Source organism: Myotis nattereri, assembly GCF_964212035.1.
Source record: "Myotis nattereri genome assembly, chromosome: 2".
In the NCBI taxonomy this organism is placed as follows: Eukaryota; Metazoa; Chordata; class Mammalia; order Chiroptera; family Vespertilionidae; genus Myotis; species Myotis nattereri.
In genome coordinates, this window is record NC_138076.1 from 46753456 (window position 1) to 46774647 (window position 21192).

General features: G+C 37.9%; 1 protein-coding gene across 2 annotated transcripts in view; it reads right to left on the reverse strand.

Annotated features, from left to right (window-relative positions):
* Nucleotides 1-21192, reverse strand: part of GPC5 (glypican 5) — a 1292689-nt gene that overhangs the window by 845731 nt on the left and 425766 nt on the right. For both annotated transcript variants that reach the window (XM_081082596.1, XM_081082595.1), the window contains exon 6: nucleotides 14546-14666. In XM_081082596.1, coding sequence (XP_080938722.1) covers nucleotides 14546-14666 — 121 coding nt within the window. The remainder of the gene's footprint in view (nucleotides 1-14545; nucleotides 14667-21192) is intronic.

Here is a 21192-nt window from a genome sequence, read left to right on the forward strand (position 1 = left end):
TTCCAAAAAATTCAAGAGGAAGGAACACTTCCAAGCTCATTCTATGAAGCCAGCATCACCCTCATACCAAAACCAGATAAAGACAACACAATGAAAGAGAATTATAGGCCAATATCCCTCATGAACATAGATGCCAAAATCCTCAACAAAATCTTAGCAAATCGGATCCAGCAGTACATCAGAAAGATCATACAGCATGAGCAAGTAGGATTTATTCCAGGGATGCAAGGATGGTACAATATCCGCAAATCTATAAACGTGATACATCACATAAACAAATTGAGAGAAAAAAACCACATACTCATATCAATTGATGCAGAAAAAGCATTTGACAAAATCCAACACCCATTTTTGATAAAAAACTCTCAGCAAGGTGGCAATAGAAGGATCATACCTCAACATAATAAAAGCCATATATGACAAACCCACAGCCAATATCATACTCAATGGGCATAAACTAACACCATTTCCCTTAAGAACAGGAACAAGACAGGGATGCCCACTCTCACCACTCCTGTTTGACATAGTACTGGAAGTATTAGCCATTGTGATTAGACAAGAAAAAGAAATAAAAGGCATCCAAATTAGAAAAGAAGAAGTAAAACTATCCTTATTCGCAGATGACATGATATTGTACATAAAAAACCCTAAAGACTCTATCAAAAACTATTAGACTTAATAAATAAATTTGGCAATGTAGCAGGATACAAAATCAACTCCAAGAAATCTATGACATTTCTATATACCAATAGTGAACTTACAGAAACAGAGACTAAAAAAGCAATCCCATTTACCATTGCACCAAAAAAATTAAGCTACCTAGGAATAAACCTAACTAAAGAGGTAAAATACCTCTACTCAGAAAACTAGAAAAAAGAGACAGAGGAAGACATAAACAGATGGAAGAACATACCATGTTCATGGATTGGTAGAATCAACATCATTAAAATGTCCATACTACCCAAAGAAATCTATAAATTCAATGCACTTCCCATTAAAATACCAACAGCGTATTTCACAGACCTAGAACGAACTCTCCAAAAATTCATCTGGAATAAAAAAAGACCCCGAATAGCTGCAGAGATCCTGAGAAAGAAGAACAAAGTAGGTGGGATCTCAATACCTGATATCAAGCTGTATTATAAAGCCACGGTTCTCAAAACTGCCTGGTACTGGCACAAAAACAGACATATAGATCAATGGAATAAAATAGAGAATTCAGAAATCAACCCGAACCAATATGTTCAATTAATATTTGACAAAGGAGGCAAGAACATACAATGGAGTCAAGACAGTCTCTTCAATAAATGGTGTTGGGAAAATTGGACAGATACATGCAAAAAAAAATGAAACTAGACCACCAACTTACACCATACACAAAAATAAACTCAAAATGGATAAAGAACTTAAATTTAAGATGGGAAACCATAAAAATACTAGAGGAATCCAAAGGCAACAAAATCTCAGACATATGCCGAAGCAATTTCTTCACTGATACAGCTCCTAGGGCACTTGAAACTAAAGAGAAAATGAACAAATGGGACTACATCAAAATAAAAAGCTTCTGCACAGCAAAAGAAACCATCAACAAAACAACGAGAAAACCCACTGTGTGGGAAAACATATTTGCCAATGTCATATCTGATAAGGGCCTAATCTCCAAAATTTATAGGGAACTCATACAACTCAACAAAAGGGAGATAAACAATCCAATCAAAAAATGGGCAAAGGACCTAAATAGACACCTTTCAAAAGAGGACATTCAGAAAGCCAAGAGACATATGAAAACATGCTCAAAGTCACTAATCATCTGAGAGATGCCAATCAAAACAACAATAAGGTATCATCTCACACCTGTCAGAATGGCTATCAACAAATCAACAAACAAGTGCTGGAGAGGATGTGGAGAAAAGGGAACACTCGTGCACTACTGGAGGGAATGCAGACTGGTGCAGCCACTATGGAAGACAGTATGGAGTTTCCTCAAAAAGTTAAAAATGGAACTCCCATTTGACCCTGTGATCCTACTTCTAGGAATATATCCCAAGAAACCAGAAACACCAATCAGAAAGGATATATGCATCCCTATGTTCATAGCGGCACAATTTACCATAACAAAGATCTGGAAACAGCCTAAGTGCCCATCAGCAGATGAATAGATTAGAAAACTGTGGTACATCTACACGATGGAATACTATGCTGCTATAAACAAGAAGGAATTCTTACCATTTTCAACAGCATGGATGGAACTGGAGAGCATTATGCTAAGTGAAATAAGCCAGTCAATGAAAGAAAAATACCACACGATCTCACTCATTTATGGATAATAAAGACCATTATACACTGATGAACAAAAATAGATACAGAGGCAGAGCAGCATTGAACACACTGTCAAACTACAGAGGGAAGGCTGGGGATGGTTGGAGGGTGGGAGTGGGGGTAGAGATCAACAGAAGGACTTGTATGCATGCATATAAGCATAACCAATGGACATAAGAAACTGGGCCGGTGGGGGGGGGGGGTCGGGGAGGCCGGGGGAATGTCAAGGGGGGGAAGGAGACATATGTAATACTCTTTGTAATACTTTAAGCAATAAAACACATTTAAAAAAAAAGACACTACAAGAAAGAGGGAAAAAAAGAATCAACCAATGAATGCATGGATGGCTGGAACAACAAATTGATATTCCTCCCCAATCCCCCCCTCCCCCCCGCCTGTACCCCCTTCTCTCTCTCAAATCAGTAAATAATTTTTTAAGCATATGTTTTTTAAAAAAAAAACACAAAATGAGTAAACACATAAACAATATAATAAGCATAATGAAGAAAATAACATAAGATAATGTGATAGAGATGGGAGGACCTATCTATTTCAGAAAGGGTAATCAGGAAAGGCATGAAGTGATAACATTTAAACTAAAGCATGAAAAATGAAAGGAGCTAGCCACACCGAGATGGGAGAGAAGAGCATTCCCAGGCAGGGGAACAGTAAGTGAGAGCACCCAAGCCTGGTTAGAGCTTGGTATGTTTGCAGAACAGAGTAGATGTGAAGGAATGCAGGAAGTATTGGAGGAGTAGGGTTCAAAGTGAAATTATAAAGAGAGGCAGAAAGGAATAGGTCTTTCAACCAACAGGCATTCACATTATTAACCATCTGCCAAGCAATCTTCTTAGTTCTGGGGATAAAAAAATATAAATAAAAATAATAAAAATAAAAAAATAAAATGTCAGATAAAAAGGCTTTTTTCCGAAAGAATAAAACATGACACTTCAATGAATTAGCATAGCAATTAAACAATTAACAGGTCAAAGCATATTTGTGTAACAGACATTGAAAATTAGTTTTCTAGCCTAAACCGGTTTGGCTCAGTGGACAGAGCGTCGGCCTGCAGACAAAAGGTCCCAGGTTCGATTCCGGTCAAGGGCATGTACCTGGGTTGCGGGCACATCCCCAGTAGGAGATGTGCAGGAGGCAGCTGATCAATGTTTCCCTCTCATCGATGTTTCTAACTTTCTATCTCTCTCCCTTCCTCTCTGTAAAAAAAACCCAATAAAATATATTAAAAAAAAAAGAAAATTAGTTTTCTGATAAGGCTATTGTGCTCTAGAATGCCATATAATAATTTTGTAACAATTATCATGAATGAAAAAACAAAACATAGTTACTTAAATCAGAATTTAAGTATAAATAACTTGCATTGATATATTTGAGGCATGTTTTTAAGAAGGGACATTATGAAATTTAAACTCTATAAACATTTTAATGGTTGCAAATACAATACTTAGAAACTCATCTATTAGGTCTTCATTTCAACATCTATTAAGTGACTTAAGTTAATATTTATTTTCTAAAAACTTTAAACTTCTAAAAATGTAAACCTCTCTTCTAATAAATGTGATGCTTTTACAAAAAATCTTGAAAGGATGGTTAAATTTAAAATATTAAATTCAAAAATAGTGTATAAAATAGGAAGGCACATTAGAATAGAGTAAATTTAGCCACTGTCTTATTCTGTTATATATATAATAAATTAAAATTAGAACTTTTATAATTAAAAGCTGACAAGCTCATTTGCTTTTATTTTTAAAAAGGCAGTATTAAAGAAAGTTAAATTAGATTTTACCATCTGTTTAATGAGTTTCAGGACAGATATAATTTCTTTTTAATCAGGACAGAAACTTTATTTACAAATGTTGACAATTAATTTAGTTTAGAGATATGCTGGTGAAAAGCAAAATAAAGAATTTATTATTATTTCCCTCCTTTTGAATCATTCTTATTTTATTTTGTTTTACTTTATATTAAATTTATTGGGGCAACATTGGTTAATAAGGTTATATAGGTTTCAAGTGTATATTTCTACAATACATAATCTGTATATTGCACTGTGCTCCCACCACCCAAAGTCAAATCATCTTCTGTCACCATATATTTGGCCCCCTTTGCCCTTTACTATCCCCACCCTTTCCAACATACTGTTGTCTTCCTCTATGAGTTACAGGGTGTGTGTCTTTATTTGCTTTGCTTTTTTTTTTTTTTTTTTTTGGAAGGGAGAGGGAGGGAGAAACATGGAGGAGAGAGAGAAACACTCACTGAACATTGATTTGCTTACTCCCGCACCCCCTCCGCCCCCGCCCCGGTGATCAAGCCCACAACCTGGGCTTATGCCCCCAAAAAGGAACAAAACTAGTGACTCCTTGTTAGCCTGGAAACCAACCAAGCCACACTGGCCAGGGCAATGAGTTACAGTTTTATATCCCACATATGAGTAAAATCATATGGTTCTCAGCCTTTTCTATTTGGCTTAGCATAATATTTTCAAGGTCCATCCATGTTATTGCAAATGGCAATATTTCATCTTTTCTTATGGCTAAGTAGAATTAACTTGTATATTGTACCACATCTTCTTTATCCCATCATTTATCGAAGGACACTGGTTGTCACCATGTCATGGCCACCATGAATAATGCTGCAAAGAACGTAGGGGTGCATATATCTTTGTGTACAAATGTTTTCAAATTTGTTGGGTAGACAAGAGAAGTGGGATTGCTGGGTCATATAGTAACTTCATTCTTAATTTTTTGAGGGACCTCCATACTGTTTTTCATAGTGGTTGTACCAGTTTACATTATCACCAGCAGTGAATGAGGGTTCCTTTATCTCTACAACATTTCCAACACTTGTTATTTTTTTTATTATTTTTTTAATATATTTTATTGATTTTTTATAGAGAGGAAGGGAGAGGGATAGAGAGTTAGAAGCATCGATGAGAGAGAAACATCGATCAGCTGCCTCCTGCACACCTGCCACTGGGGATGTGCCCGCAACCAAGGTACATGCCCTTGACCGGAATTGAACCTGGGACCCTTCAGTCCTCAGGCCGATGCTCTATCCACTGAGCCAAACCGGTCAGAGGCCAACACTTGTTATTACCTGCTTTGTTTGTAATAGCCATTCTTAACAGGTTTGAGGTATCTCATTGCAGTTTTGATTTGCATTTCTCTAATAGCTAGTGAAGTTGAACGTCTTTTCATATATCTGTTGGCCATTTGTATGACTTTTTGGGAAAAGTGTCTCTTCAGGTTCTCTACCCATTTTTTACTTGGATTATTTGTTGGTTTGTTTGATGTTGAGTTGTATGAGTTATTTATATATTTTGGATATTAACCCCTTGTCTGAGCTATTTTTTTGCAAATATCTCCTCCCATTTGGTTGGTTTGCCTTTTACTGTGCAGAAGCTTTTCAGTTTAATACAATCCCAAGCATTTATTTTTGGCTTTACTCCCCTTGCCTTTGGGGTCAAATTCATAAAATATCTTTATGACCAAGGTCCATAAGAATAGTACCTATGTTTTCTTCTATGTAATTTATTGTTTCAGGTCTTATATTTAGGTCTTTGATCCATTAATTATTATACATGGGGACAAACTGTACTCTAGTGTCATTGTTTTGCATGTGGATTTCCAATTTCCCCCCACACCATTTATTGAAAAGGCTTTGTTTTGGCTCCTTCCTTTTAAAAAAATTATTTGCTCTTTCACATGTGGTTTTGTATCTGGGCTCTCAATTCTGTTCCATTAGTCTGTGTGTCTGATCATTTTCACAATCAGACCTGCCTTGTAAAAAGGCATATAAGTGCCATTCAAACTCATTACTATAAATCTCATGATTTGTGTTATTTCTAATGAAATCAATTAAGTTTCCATTACATCAATGTGAAACACATAATAAATGCAGAACTTATATTCATAAGACATACATTTCTTAAATTATCATAATTCATACTTTAATTTTTATATTTTTCAACATTTACAGTGTTTTAATTGAATCTTCATATAGCATTTATTTCAGTTTTCCAATATCCTGTGCCTAAGAAACTTTCCCATTTACCCCCTGTAACCATATTTCTCTCAAAAGTCAGCCTACTTTCAACGTGAATTAACGGCTTCAGAACCATAGGGTGCTATGTAGTTAACTGCTGCTGACCTGCAATACATATATCCAGAAACTATTCTGCTCTGCTCTGACTAGTCACATCTTCAAAGCACACTCATAAAATGGCATTTAAGTGACTACAGAGTACATTTATTGAGTCTGCAAAACATTATAGACTCATAATACACCTGCAGAATGATGAGAATATGCATGAGCTAGTCAAAAATTAAGAGTGCTATAAGAGATCACTAGGTGAATTATTATTATTTTGTTTTGCATACCAAAATTTGCAAAATTTGGAGTTGAATTGTGACAGTTTTCAGGAGAGGACTGTATATGGCCAGCGAACTGGTCTGGGCTGGATCACACCCAACACCCTAATCAGGGCGGGGCCAGCCGGCCAATCACCTTGGCTGGCAGAAATTTGGGGTGTACCTCATGTGCTTGGTATTGATAAAAATGGTTTCAATTTTTTAAAAAATAAATCTGAATTTAGTGGGAACTGACTATATTTTGCAATCTCATTTTTATTATATAAACCATATTTTACATTAGGTTTTAAACAGAAAGATAAAGGTTTTAGGCTATAAATAGCTAAAATTTGTCCTAATCACCTAAATAGAAAATATAAAAGTTCTAGTGTTCACTGTTCTTTCATATATTTTCCAGTCAAAAACCTGGCAAATAAAAGGCTCAAATTTTAACAAGCAATGACAATGTATAAGATCAGCAGCAGCCAAGTGAATATAAGTTCAAATTTTTATCTAACATAAAATAATTACATACTCTTTAGATAATAAAAAATAAATTATCAATGGCCAAACCAAATCCCATTACTTTCAAGAAGAGTTTTTATACTTTCATTTCCAGTTGATTGTACACTAATTGAAGTAGTTGGTTATATGCTGACAATTGATTTTTTTTAATGAAATGGCCAATAGTGAAGTCAGTGCATTATACCACACACTCCAGAAAGCAACTTTCCATTGAATTTACTCAGACAAACTAATTGCTAAATTAGATGACCAATTCAAAGTTATTGAATGCATTTCAAATACTTTCCTCTGAACCAAAAGATAACAAAATGTGTTTTGATCACTGCTGCATTGCTAATACAAAGTCAAAAGTGCTTGTCTTTCTGGAATATTAATATTGTAAGCGTGGGCTTAGAACATCATCTCCACTGCACATGATGTTGTGCAGTGGAGATGAGGGGGGAAGGAGCAAGGTGTTATAGCAAATTCTCTGAACAAGAAAAGGAGTCTGCAATGGTGAAAGAATTTCCCAGAGACAGCTGCCATCCCCTGGACAAATAGATCACAATTACCAATTGACCAATCTAATCTAATAAAAGACAAACATGAAAATTGACCATACCTTGGCTATACCTTAAGCCATGCCCACCAGCCAATCAGAATGACTGTATGCAAATTAACCCAACCAAGATGGTGGCCAGCAGCCATGGAGTTGAAGCGAGCAAGAGGCTTGCTTGCTCCAGTGATGGAGGAAGCCAAGGTTCCCCGCCTGCCAAGGCCCGGCTGTGAGCTTCACTCAAAGCAACAAAGTTGCAATTATATAAGGTAAATAAACCCAGATACCTACTTTCAGCCGGCTGTGGCCATGGAGCTGGTGCGAGCAGGAACCGGCTCTCAGCTTCACTGAAGGCAACAAAGTTTCAATTATAGAAGGTAAATAAATCCCATAATTAAAAAAAAATAAATAAAAAAAAGAGAGGCTGGGAGCTTCCGTCGCCAAAAGGCTTGGCCAGCCTGAAAACAGCCCTCAGCCCCTCACCCAAACTGGCCAAGCACTCCAGTGGGGACCCCCACCCTGAAGGGGGTGTGACCAGCCTGAAAACAGCCATCAGCCCCTCACCAAGGCTGGCCTGGCACCCCAGTAGAGACCCCCACCCAGAAGGGGATGTGACCAGCCTGCAAACACCCATCAGCCCCTCAGCCAGGCTGGCCAGGAACCCCAGCAGGATTCCCACCCTGATCCAGGACACCCTTCAGGACAAACCAACCAGCCCCTTCCATGCACCAGGCCTCTATCCTATATAATAAAAGGGCAATATGCAAACTGACCCTAATAGCAGAATGACTGGGAATGACTGGTCATTATGACACACACTGACCACCAGGGGGCAGATGTTCAATGCAGGAGCCCCCTGGTGGTCAGTGTGCTCCCACAGGGGTGCTCTGCTCAGCCACAAGCTAGGCTGATGGATGCCAGTACAGCGGTGGTGGTGGGAGCCTCTCCCGCCTCCTCAGCAACGCTAAGGATGTCTGACTGCAGCTTAGGCCTGCTCTCCGCTGGCACATGGACGTCCCCCAAGGGCTCCTGGGCTGCCAGAGGGATGTCTGATTGCCAGCTTAGGCCCAATCCCCTGGGGAGCGACCCTAAGCCAGCAGTTGGTCATCCCCCGAGGGGTCCTAGTCTGCAAGAGGGCACAGGCCGGGCTGAGGGACCCTTCCCAAATGCACAGATTTTTGTGCACCAGGCCTCTAGTCCATTATAATTGACTAGTTCTGCATCACTGTTATAAGCTATTAACAATAGAAAAAAGTTTCTAAAATGTTTTATAGTAAGTAGTTTAATGGGGAAAAAAAACTTAAATAGTTTTCAGAATTCAGAAACTTTGAGATACTAACATCTTTTTTAAATCCTGTATCTTTTTTTTAATATTATTAAAAACTAACCTTATAACTACCCATTGAGATTCTCATCTCAGTGTATCATAGCTCTAAAGTTACTATTTTCATATTGGTATCCTAGGAACAGAATGAGAAATAAGAAATGCAATTTAGCAGTCTTTTCCTACATAAAATAAGTGTCTCAGATTTCTGCTTGAACCCAGTAGGCTGTGATTATTGAAATACATATTATAAAATGTCTCTATATTATGGTTTTAAATAAATGGTTATGATTATTGCTTTTACACTCATTTAAAAATCAAATTAACTTACACACAAAGACAGCTTTCTAAAGAAGTCTTAGTCTCCCTAGAAAAAAGAATATTGAACAGAAACTGATAATATTCTTATATGTGTCAAAATTGTTAGGATTGAAGAAATAAACTGTTACTAAATCTATTACTTTTAACAGCATTGCAACATTTATTGGTTTTGAAATAATATAATCATAGAAAATTGCTCTGATTTTATATTTTATGTTTCATACTGAAAGTAGGCAAAGTAATTTCTAAGCAGTGGGTCATTATCATTTACATTTGCTCAGAGGTTAGGATTTTAACTGCTGATATATTTTTATTTGAAAAATAATAGATGTTATTTAATGCCTAAAGATAAATTGCTGCATAGCTGTGACTTTTTTTGCTGACAACTTTGCCCTAAACAAACTTAGTTGTCATGAAAATACATTTCAAAATTAGTTTAATAGGAGTGAAAATCTGAATTAAAATGTTCATACATTTCCTCAGTCATGAACTAAGAGTAGTCAAGGTTTATTTCCAATGTATAATCAAAGCGAATTCAGTCTGATGCAAACATCTAAGACAGTTCATGACAACCCTTTAGAAAATTCCTCACTGGCTGTTGACTATACCATATTTATCACAGGTAATTTTGAAAGGTACAAGCATTGCCCACCTCAAGCACAGGCTTTAGAATGCAGGAAGCAGCTGGAAACTCTCTCTCCCAAATGTATACCTCCAGCTCTGTGGTCACCACAGAATTCTGGATGCCCCCTTCGGTGTCTAAAAGGCATCTCAAGTGTAACAGAACCATAATTTCTAATCAACCTCAATGAGCAAAACCCAGTCCTGCTCCACTCCCAAGATATATATATTTTTTTACTTACTGAAACAATTATCCCACCAGACCTAGATATTATTCTTATTCTTCCTGTCACCTCAATTTCCAATTGATCACCATTTCTGATAACTCCACTTTCCATTAAATCTAAACCTATCCACTTCTCATATTATCCACTCTTATTCTAACTTCAATCACCATGATCTGCCTGGATAACTTTCTTCTACTCTTGCTCTTTCAAGGTCCATTTTCCATAGTGAAACCAAAATTATTTTTATAATACAGTAATTAACTTGTATCATCCTCTTTCCACAGTCTTTAAGGATTTGCCACTCAACTTAGTACAAAATCTAAACTCCCTGCCAGACTTCCTCAATCGAGTTTGCATTTGTCTCCTTCCTTCACTTAGTATGTTCCAGCCACATGGGTTTGTTTGCTCTCGGAATGCAGTAAATCTATCTGTGCAGTAGGTCCTTTATTATTTCCTCTGCCCCAAACACAGTTCTCCCAGATTTCCCAGTGACTTCTTTCTTCCTTTCCTATGTTTCCTCATTCAGTATCAACCCAACCACCTCCCTTTGCTTGGCCTCCACTAGTGCAGTCTTCTCAAGTACCTTTCCCCACTTCATCCCGTTTTGTTTCCTGTATATTTGTCAGCTGCATTTCTAGTTGGTGTTTGTTTAATTTTTCTTAGAATGCAAACCCATGAGAGTAGGGGTGTGTCTGCTTTGTTTACCTCTCTCACCTCAGTGCCCTGTGCAGGACCAGGCCCACAGTGGGACCTCCATAAGTACTAGTTGAATATTTTGAATAAATGAGCTAATAAGACATTTAAAAAGTGGCATTTACAAAGTGAAACCCCTATCCACTTGTTTGGTGACTCTAATTGCAAAGGTTACAGGGTAGCAAATGAGGTGCAGGACAATGTCGATCCAAGAAGAAAAGTATTTGGAGGCTAATGTATGAAGCCAATTTTTGCTAATAAACATGGCTGCCTTATTTCCATATGCTTATATATGAAAAAAATGGACCAGAGGGACACTTGCTTATCCCTATGATGAGAGATGATATTTTCATGGTACACTTTACCAAATGCGCTTAATATCCCTTACAATAAAATATAAACTCATTTTTTACCGCAAACACAAGGAACCACCCAAGTCTGAAGATGACATTATGAAATATATTCCAACTTCTACTTCCTCCCTTGTCACACACTGACTCCCAATTAATAAATTCTCACTTATAGGACACAGTTTCCTGAGCCTTTTCACACCTGACACTGTGGTGAATCCTTTTAACTATCCCTTAATATTGGCAGTACAATAGCCACCCCTGCCAGGGGACACACATATGATCAGCAGTCAGAACTCTGGTAAAATCAAAAACTTCTCTTCATCTCTAGGAGAGCTGGCTTAGGGAAGAACATGTTCTAAGACTTTAAGGTGAATATTTTAGTGATACCTGTACAAACTAGACTTCTTGCTATCTTCTATAAAAATCTAAATTTCAATCAGATCATCCTAGTAGACTTTTAAAAGGTAGACTTCAAAGGTAGAATTTTATATGACATTTTCTTGTAGCCCTAGAATAAAGCTTAAGTATGAATAACTGGAGATCTTAACATTAATATTAAGATAAAAGAACGGGACTCAATTTAATACAGGAGCTTAAAAAATGAGATTGTTTCCCTTTGTCACCTTTAAAAAGAGGTGGTTTTGAAATCTTTGAAACAAGAAGAGGAAAATGTTATGCTGAATGGGTCACATCAGTGAACCCTTCTCCTGAGAGTTGTTATAAACCCTATCCTTTGAGTATCTACTTATTTCTTTGTGAATGTGTTTTCTTATATCATACACTCTCTCCTATGGCAACCCCATAATTATTACCTATAGCAGGGCATTCCATCTGTTTTCATAATGTCATATGTTCCATAAAATAGTTGGGATGCACACCACCTGACACATATATTTCTGTATTTATAAACTACGTGCATGTGCTATTGCACTGTTACACATTTAATACCCATTCCTGCAACCAAAAAAAAAGTTAACAGAATGATATAGAACACATACACTACACAAAAAGTTCTATCTTTCCCTCCAGACCTCCTGTGGATCAGCTTGTGCACTCTCTGGGGAATGCTTACCCCACTGTAGAGACTACTGTGAATTTACTGTGTCTCATTGAGAGGAGCAGATTATGTTCAGCTCTTCTGATTGTATGATGAATTGTGCATTAGAGTGTTTTAATAAGCTTGATCTACATACCATATTATATTGCATGATGCCATAGGGGTGCGACCTAGACCAAGGCATTTCTTCCTTCAGCTCAGATAATACTGTTGGCTGCTGATGACTCAGAACTGAGTTAATACTACCACCATCCACCCAGTAGCCCTTATCCAATGAAGGTTCAACTGGGGGGGATAAAGACACAAATCCTTGTCTCAATTCAGGACAATCTGAAAGGGACCTTCCAGTTCCAGAGTTCCTACTGGATTCAGATGAGGCTTCTGTTACAGATACAGTACAGTTACTTGCTCCCTCTGCACAGTCCTACTTCCTCCAGTCCCTCACATATTGCAAAGGTGCTCTGCCATAGATCTCCTGTATGCAAATCTATGTTCTATGTTCCAGAGTCCCTTCCTGGGGAACCCCAACAATGACACATAGATTTAGAAATCTAGTTTGCTTATATGTCAAGTTCCAAATAGATTGTTTATTGAGCCACTAAGAAACTCAAGAATTAATGCAATATTCTAAGTTTTCCTCAACCCTCATTCATTTCTTATTGAGTCAAAATTAATTTTAACTGGACTCTGTGTTTCTCATTATGGGAAGAAAGGTTTCAAAAAATTTGGCAAGAAGAATGAACTCCCTCCTCCTGAGTTCCTGAGTAATAGTCCCTGATGGACTCAATGTCATTGCTGCTGAGGGCAGCAGCCTTTCTCCAGACTGACCTCAGCCATTCTGCCTCAGCTTCTGGTCAAGCTCCTACTCTTCACTCTGGCCCCTCCTTCACTATCACTTGAGCTCCTGACCCAATCCCAAGATACTCATTTCCAAGAAATATCTCAACGCTTGGCCCACCGGAAGTGTAAGGCACCTACCAACTTGTCTTACTTTGGACATTTGTCTCTGAGAGAACTGGCTGAATTCACTAGAGGCCTTGAGGTTTGACTCACTAGTAGTTGTGACATCATTTGCTCTTACATTTTTCTCAAAGGAAGTTATTTTGGTTCTGCCTCCGCTGGGAGAGGTCTATTTTCCTAATACAACAGTCATAAAGTAAACAAAGTAGCCATTATCATTGACACCTGGATGGTAGAAATCCATGGTTTTGGACACAGGCCACCATGCCCTACTTATATAAACTTTGCTCAAGATACAGAGACTCTCATAAAAATAGGATTATAAGAACTGGCTCCACATGAACTTAACTTTTGCAGAACAATCATGAGAAACATAACAGTGACTCTAGAATACTTTAATATCAATAAAAACCCAGTATTATGCTTAAGTATAGTTTCAGATATATAATAATATAATGCTAGAAGTATCAACTGTACATACACAGTTTTGCTTAGAAAAATGTGCATATATAAATTGTTATATGAAGAGCAATAACTAAAAAATAGTCCTTCTCGCCTGAAACCCCAATAGATGTAGAATGAAGGGTAGTCTTTATAGCATGTAACATAATATTTATTTCTGACTGATAGAGTAGTTCAATGAAATATTATTTAGATATATACTGTGCCATATATTGTTCACATGCAGTATTGTTCATTAGGTTGAATAACATCATTAAGTATAAAACAAGTATTTCATAAGCACTTAGAATATGCAATAATATATAAAAGGTGATACAGAAAATAAATACAAGAAATGCATATTTTTTCATTTATGACAACTTTTGCTGAAAATGTGGCAAAACGCCTTAATAGAAAGGCTCAGAGACTTACCTGGATGGTGAGGTTGGCATCTCCCATGCTCTGCTATGTGTTTTCTTTAAAGTCAGTTGTTCTAGTGTCTAAAGGTTATTATTGGAGATGAAGCTCATCCGGAAAGTCTCCTTATTTATTAGAATACTGAAGTCGGGGATCCTTTTCACAGACACAGATTGCCCAGCCATTAAAATATTGTAGCACATTGACTTTATATGAAAAACCACTCAACCAAATATTTCTAAAACCTTAGATTCAAAGAATTTATTCAAATACTCAATTGTAGGTAGGATTATCAGATAGGATTAACAAGTCTATCACATGCAATGGAAAGCAATCACGTATTATTTACCACTGAGAATACCAATAAGAGAGGACCAGAACTTACCTGAATAACATGCTTCAGTTTATCAATAATCTGATTTATCACAGGATCAGTTCCCTTGACTTTGACTTCAGGATTCCCAGACTGGGCTTTGATTCCATTTCCAACCACACGCTGAGTATAACTAACAAAGTGAACAGTGAAAGATATATGGCTTAGTCACCTGGTCAGAGTATTATCTGCTACAACTATTTGAACAGATTTGAGTTCAGCATATCACTCCTTTGAGAGTATACAACAGTGTATTTTTTTCTTGGAACAGAACCTGGTAGAGATTGCAGTGCTTTTCCCGGAAGAATGTGTAGCATGGAAATGTAAATTATTTTAATGCGTTACCCTCAAAGGACACAACCAAAAATTAATTGTGTTTTTTAATATTATTTACCAATATGCTAGAAAAAGTTAATATACGTTTCACCTTGTTGCCAATTCTTGCTGACTTGCACTATGTCTGCATCCATGTTATCTGGGTCAATTTACTTCATTTTACACAGTATATGATAAGTCCCAATAATTTTTTTACATATTACACTACAAATGAACTATAAATGTATATCAATTGCATAAGTGAAAATCACAATTATTATAAGTAAACAAATAATACAGGCACACTCTTTTGCAAAAAGAGAAAGTGCAATCTGCTTTTACCAAGGTTCACCTAATGGTGAACTACAAGAATCTAGCAAATCATCTGTAACAATAAAAGCATAATATGCTAATTAGACCGGACATCCTTCCGGACAATCTTCCTGACTAAGCTGGGGCTGTGGGGGAAGCCTGGGTCCTGGGTGCCTGCCAGCAGCTGGAGAGAAGCCCAGGTCCCAGGTGCCAGTGGCCAGAGGGAAGCCCAGGTCCCAGGTGCCAGAGGGAAGCCAGTGCCAGCAGCTGGGGGAAGGAAGGCCTACTCTTGCTCGAATTTCATGCATTGGGCCTCTAGTGTTGTATAAAAAGCGATTGCACAAGCAGTGAAATTCATGGCAAGTCACTACCTCTCCAAAATGACAATCATGTAATTTAAATCAGGTATTCATACAAATATTTAAACTCATCAGTCACAAAAATGTATTAAGTGCCTCCTGCAATATTCAAATCCTACACTAGGTGACTGGGATCATAAGAAGTTATAAGACTCAATGTTTGTCTCACAATGCTGATTATCTATCTGGGAATATAATGTATCAATTAACTTGTACATTCATACATGCATTCATTACATTTTACTATATTTTAGAAATACCTACTAGTAAAAGGTGAAAGATTTATGTGATCTGAAGAGAAACCAGAGCCCATCAGCAGATGATTGGATTAGAAAACTGTGGTATATCTACACAATGGAATACTACGCTGCGGTAAAAAAAAGAAAGAATTCTTACCATTTGCAACAGCAGGGATGGAGCTGGAGAGCTTATGCTAAGTGAAATAAGCCAGTCAGAGAAAGATAAAATATCGCATGATCTCACTTGTGTGTGGAATATAATGAAAAACATAAACTCATGAACAAAAATAGATCCAGAGACAGAGAAGCATCGATCAGACCGTCAAACCTCAGAGGGAAGGTAGGAGAGGGTGGAATTAAGGGGCAGAGATCAACCAAAGGACTTTTAAGCATGCATATAAATCTATCCAATGGACACAGACACCAGGGGGGTAAGGGCATGAGTGCAGGTGGGGGTGGGGGGCAATGGGGAGATAAGGACACATATGTAATACCGTAATCAACAAAGAAGAAAAAATAGAATGAGGTAAGAAAAATACCTACTAGATTCTAGCAGTGCAATCATTCTTACTTTCCTGACAGTGTGGTATAATATAAGGACAAGAGAACAGTTATAGTGCAACATGAGGAATGACTGAGATGCTCAGTGCGCCAAGGGGAAAGCTGGAAGGAACAGCATATATCAAGTGACACTTAGAGACAACACAGCTAGCAGACACTGAGCATATGGACACGTCTATTTGGACTAAGATGATTTGGGGAAGAACTAAAGAAGTTGTAACTTGAGGTGGCCCTCAAAATATTATGGTAAGAATAGTCTTAGATGGTGTGGTTAATGCAGACTTCAGTGCAAAGGAAGACATCCCAGTAGGGGAGATGAGAAAGGCACATGACTAATGCACAAAGGACAGAGTAAGTAGGCTTCTACTTATAAAGGGAGAGTAAAATGAGCAAAAGAAGGAGATTGGAGGCCATGCCCTAAAGAGTCCATCCTCTATGTTTAAGATTCTCTTCCGGATAAATTTGCTTACATTCAAGTATCATAATAAAGTGGCCTCACAGACTTTTCAACATTTTCACATGATTTTTACTGTAATTTTTCTTTCCTCCATTTGCAATTATTCACATATGCCCTCTGAATTTTCTAATGCCATGAAAATTCTTTAAAAAGATAAAAGGAGTTTCCACTGTTGAGAAAATGACCTTACAAAAGGAGTTCTTCCCATGATTATGCACACCCAAGGACCAATTTTAAAAAGTGGATCAAACAATTCCCAAGTATGTCCTTGTAATGATGATAAATGATGAAACTCTTTGATATTATCAATTGGACATAACAAACATAATTCTATTAATACGTCTTTGTATTTTTTATTTATTTATCCTTGCCCAAGGATGTTTATTGATGAGGGAGGGAGGGAGAGAGAGAGAGAGAGAGAGAGAGAGAGAGAGAGAGAGAGAGAGAGAGAGAGAGAGATGGCTGCCTCCCATATATGCCCCAACTGGGAATTGAAATGAAACCACAATCATTTGGTGTACAAGACAAAGCTCCAACCAACTGAACCACCTAACCAGGGCAGGTCTTTTTTTATTTTTAAAACAATTAAACCCATTATTTATGCAGAAATACAGGGGGTTAGAGTTTGGTATTCCACTATGCATTAGGGACTTGGCAATAAATCGGGAAATAAAAAGAAGGGAAATAATTATTCATACTCTATAAATGTGTAATAATATTCTTAGTTAGGAAAAATGAAGAAAACTGTAAACAGCAGGCTTTTCAACACCTTTGTCAAATATTTCAAGCAGACTGAACATGTGGCTCCTTTATTAATTCAGTGATTATTAATAATGATGAATAATATGAATAAATAAATTGATAAATATTGATTCAGATATTGTTTTAATTACTTTCTTGGGAGTTTGCCAATCCATCTTCATGATAATCATTTGTTGTGACCATGAGAATGTGCCTCAAGACCTCTAAGTACAGGGCGTTTAATTCCTAAAGAGCACCTGCTGTTTTCTTCTGAAATCCATTTCTGCCACTGCCCCAGCCAATGACAGAGTGCAGCAGGGATTCTAACGCAGTTCCGTCACTGAAAGACACAGGCTCCTCTGGTGGCCAGCTTTGGCTCAGGCTTCCCTAAGGCTCTCGCTCTCCCTTCCTTAGGCTGAGCAACATGCTGGAGACTTGCACGCGGCCTTGTCCTCCACTCCCTTCACTCTGGGTCACTCTTGCGTCTCGACCAACAGCTAGGTCTTCCAGACTTACTCAGTTGTTTTTGTTTTTTTTTCCTCATTTTCTCTCAGAGACTTTTCCCTTAATAAAATCCTCTTGTGTTTAATCTCTTCTTGGCATCTGCTTCCTGGAGGACCCAAACTAATACAACATATAATATACGTTCTAGAATTATTCCCATCCTACAGGTCTGGGATCTGAAGAGGTTACTAGTAAGTAACTTTCGCAAGGCAACACTGTTGGTTAAGTGTGCAGCAAGGATATGAACCCAGTAAATGTGAGCTCCGAAATGCAATCACTCAAATAATTAGTAATGAAAATTCCTGAACCCAACTAATATAAATTAGAGATACAATTATCGTGGTGCAAAACATTGTTGTTGCTGTTTATTAGTAGTAGTAGATTATTATTATTATTATTATTATTATTATTTTCATTTTGCTGTAACTATTTTTTCAAAGGTGTCTCTGATTCTAATTAAGAAGAAAGATGCTAATTTCTTCAAAAATCTCCTCAACAAACAGTTGTATATTACTAGCTAAAGAGTGAAATGACAGTTTCTGGCAGGGAGAAAAGAAACTAACAGACTTCAAGTTTGGAATAACTTTTTTCTATGTTTCTCTAGAAACACAGACATAATACAAGCAATAGAAACTGAGATTCATCTATTAATTTTAAATAAATGATTACTGGTTCACATCTTGGTTTATTAGGCCACGGAAGTAACTTTTTAACATGCGGAAATGTTGTTTCACATTAATGTAAAGAATTGCTCATTTTTCATTCTTAAATATCATAGTTAATAACATGGAAATGTAAAATTGATCAGAATTACAATTGATCAAGAATCCCTTTCCAAGCTAGTATATTATTGAATAAGTCAGGATCATTAATCTTATGTATCATTTAAATAAGGAAAAGTAATTCAAAGAAGAACATTTAAGATACTTCAAGTAAAATATAATTTAATAAAACTAGTTATTCTTTTCTACTTTTGTAAGGTTAAGAACCATAATGGAATAGTGATAAACACCAGAGTGACATAAATGAAAAAGAAAAAAAAAAAAAGTTGTGGAGGCATTGGGACCTTCTCTCTTTGTGGATGAAGTGTAAACGGATCTAAACTACTATTTGGCATTACACAAAAGCTGAACAGATCATATGACCCCAGGTATATACTGAACAGGTATAAGAATCATCAAAAAAGTATTATTTAAAGTAACCCCAAACTGGACACAACTCAAATGTCCATAAGCATTAGCATAGGCAAATGAATGGTAGTATATATCTATATAAAAAGCCAGTGACCAGAACGCCGTAACAACCAGAACGACCCGTCACTATGATGCCCACTGCAGCCAGCAAACCGGCCCAATCAGAGGGTGGGGCCAGCTGGCCAACCTCCCTCAGCCCCTCCCCCCAGCCAGCCCTGCCCTGATTAGCCCTCCCACCCCATTCAGGGGTGGGACTGGCCAGCTCACAGTTCCTCCCCACAATTGGCCCCACTCCCAATCAGTGCTCCCCACTCCATTCATTCCACAGCCCATCCACCCAGCCAGCTCTGCCCCCAATCAGCCTTCTCCCCCCACCAATCAGGGTTGGGGCTGGCCAGTCAACATCCCACATCCCCTCTCCCAGCTGCTGACTGCTGATCAGCCCCCCACTCCATTCAGGGGTGGGGCCAGTTGGCCCAATGCCTACAGCCCCTCCTGATGGCTGTCTCACCCCCCCACCCCAATTGGGGGCAGGGCCTGTTGGCCAAAAACCCATGGCCCCTCCCCACATCCAGCCCAGCCCTGATTGGGCCCCAATCAGGGGGGCCCAGCTGGCCAACCTCCCACCATCTTCTCCTCCCAACAGTCCCTGCCCCGATCTGCAGATTGGAGCTGGGCCAGCCAGACCCACCCTTGCATGAATTTGTGCACTGGGCCTCTAGTATTTATATAATAATATACCATATAGTAATGAGAATGAATGAATTACTAAAAATCTTATAAGCTAAACATTGAATGAAAGAAGGAAGATATGGAATATACTCTATGATTCCATTTATAAGAAGTGTTAAAATCTAATCAATGATATTTCAAATCACCATAAGTGCTATTCTAGGGGAGAGTGTTTAGAAGGTTGAAGGGGGTTTCTGGGATTTCAGTAATATGTTTCTTGATTTGAGTCCTATTTAAACAAAAATGTTCATTTTATGCTTTTTTAAAAAGATGGAATGTATATTTAAGATTTGGATACTTTATGGCATGCATGTATTTTCAACCTAAATAAAACATTGAAAATGTGTGCTCTTTTTCTTAATATGTACACAACATGCAAATTTTCATCGAGCCATCTATATATATATATAAAAGGCTAATATGCTAAGTGTCCCTCCAACCTTCCGACTGGTTGTTATGATGCACACTGACCACCAGGGGGCATACACTCAATACAAGAGCTGCCATGATGTGCACTGGCCATTTACAAAGAAATGGCACCATGGACCTGGCGCTGACAAAGCAACACTCGGTTTCCCCAAAGTGGGACACAGGCTCCACCACCACCCCAGAGCAACAGCCCACCAAATCACATCCAATGCTGCCAAGACCCCATGGCAAAAGTGCAGCCCACAGCCCAGCTTAGCTGGGAAACAGTCGCTGTGAACAGCAGGTAATGACGCCATGTAGCAACACCCAGCTTCCTCTCCCTAGTGACTAGCCTCCTTGCAGTTTCTTCAGCCCTAAAACATGATTTGTTTTATAGGCAGGTACAAACATTTTACACTTTAACCAAATGTCTGTGAAGCATTTTCCCGTGCCTCATCTCATTTGATCCTCACAGAAGTCCTGGAGCAGGTAGATAGGAGACTCAGTAGAATCCTATTTTATTTTCATTAGCTGGAAAACAGAGATTTAGAAAGTTTAGAAACTTGACCCCACTGAAAAGAAGAAATGGTGGAGCTTGAAAATGACTTCAGGTTTTCTCACTGCACAGAATATAGTCAAACTTTGCTGCAGTTAAGTATTTTACCCTTTGTCCTCCCTGCATGATCTATAATAATAATCTGGTTTATGTTGATATTTACTGCTGTGTTGCTTACAATTCCCTGAAAGAGAAGTTGGGGTGCTTCACTGGGTTGGAAAAAGTTTACCTATATCAGAACACAGGTCTAATTAAGCAAGTTTATTCTATATATATAAAAGG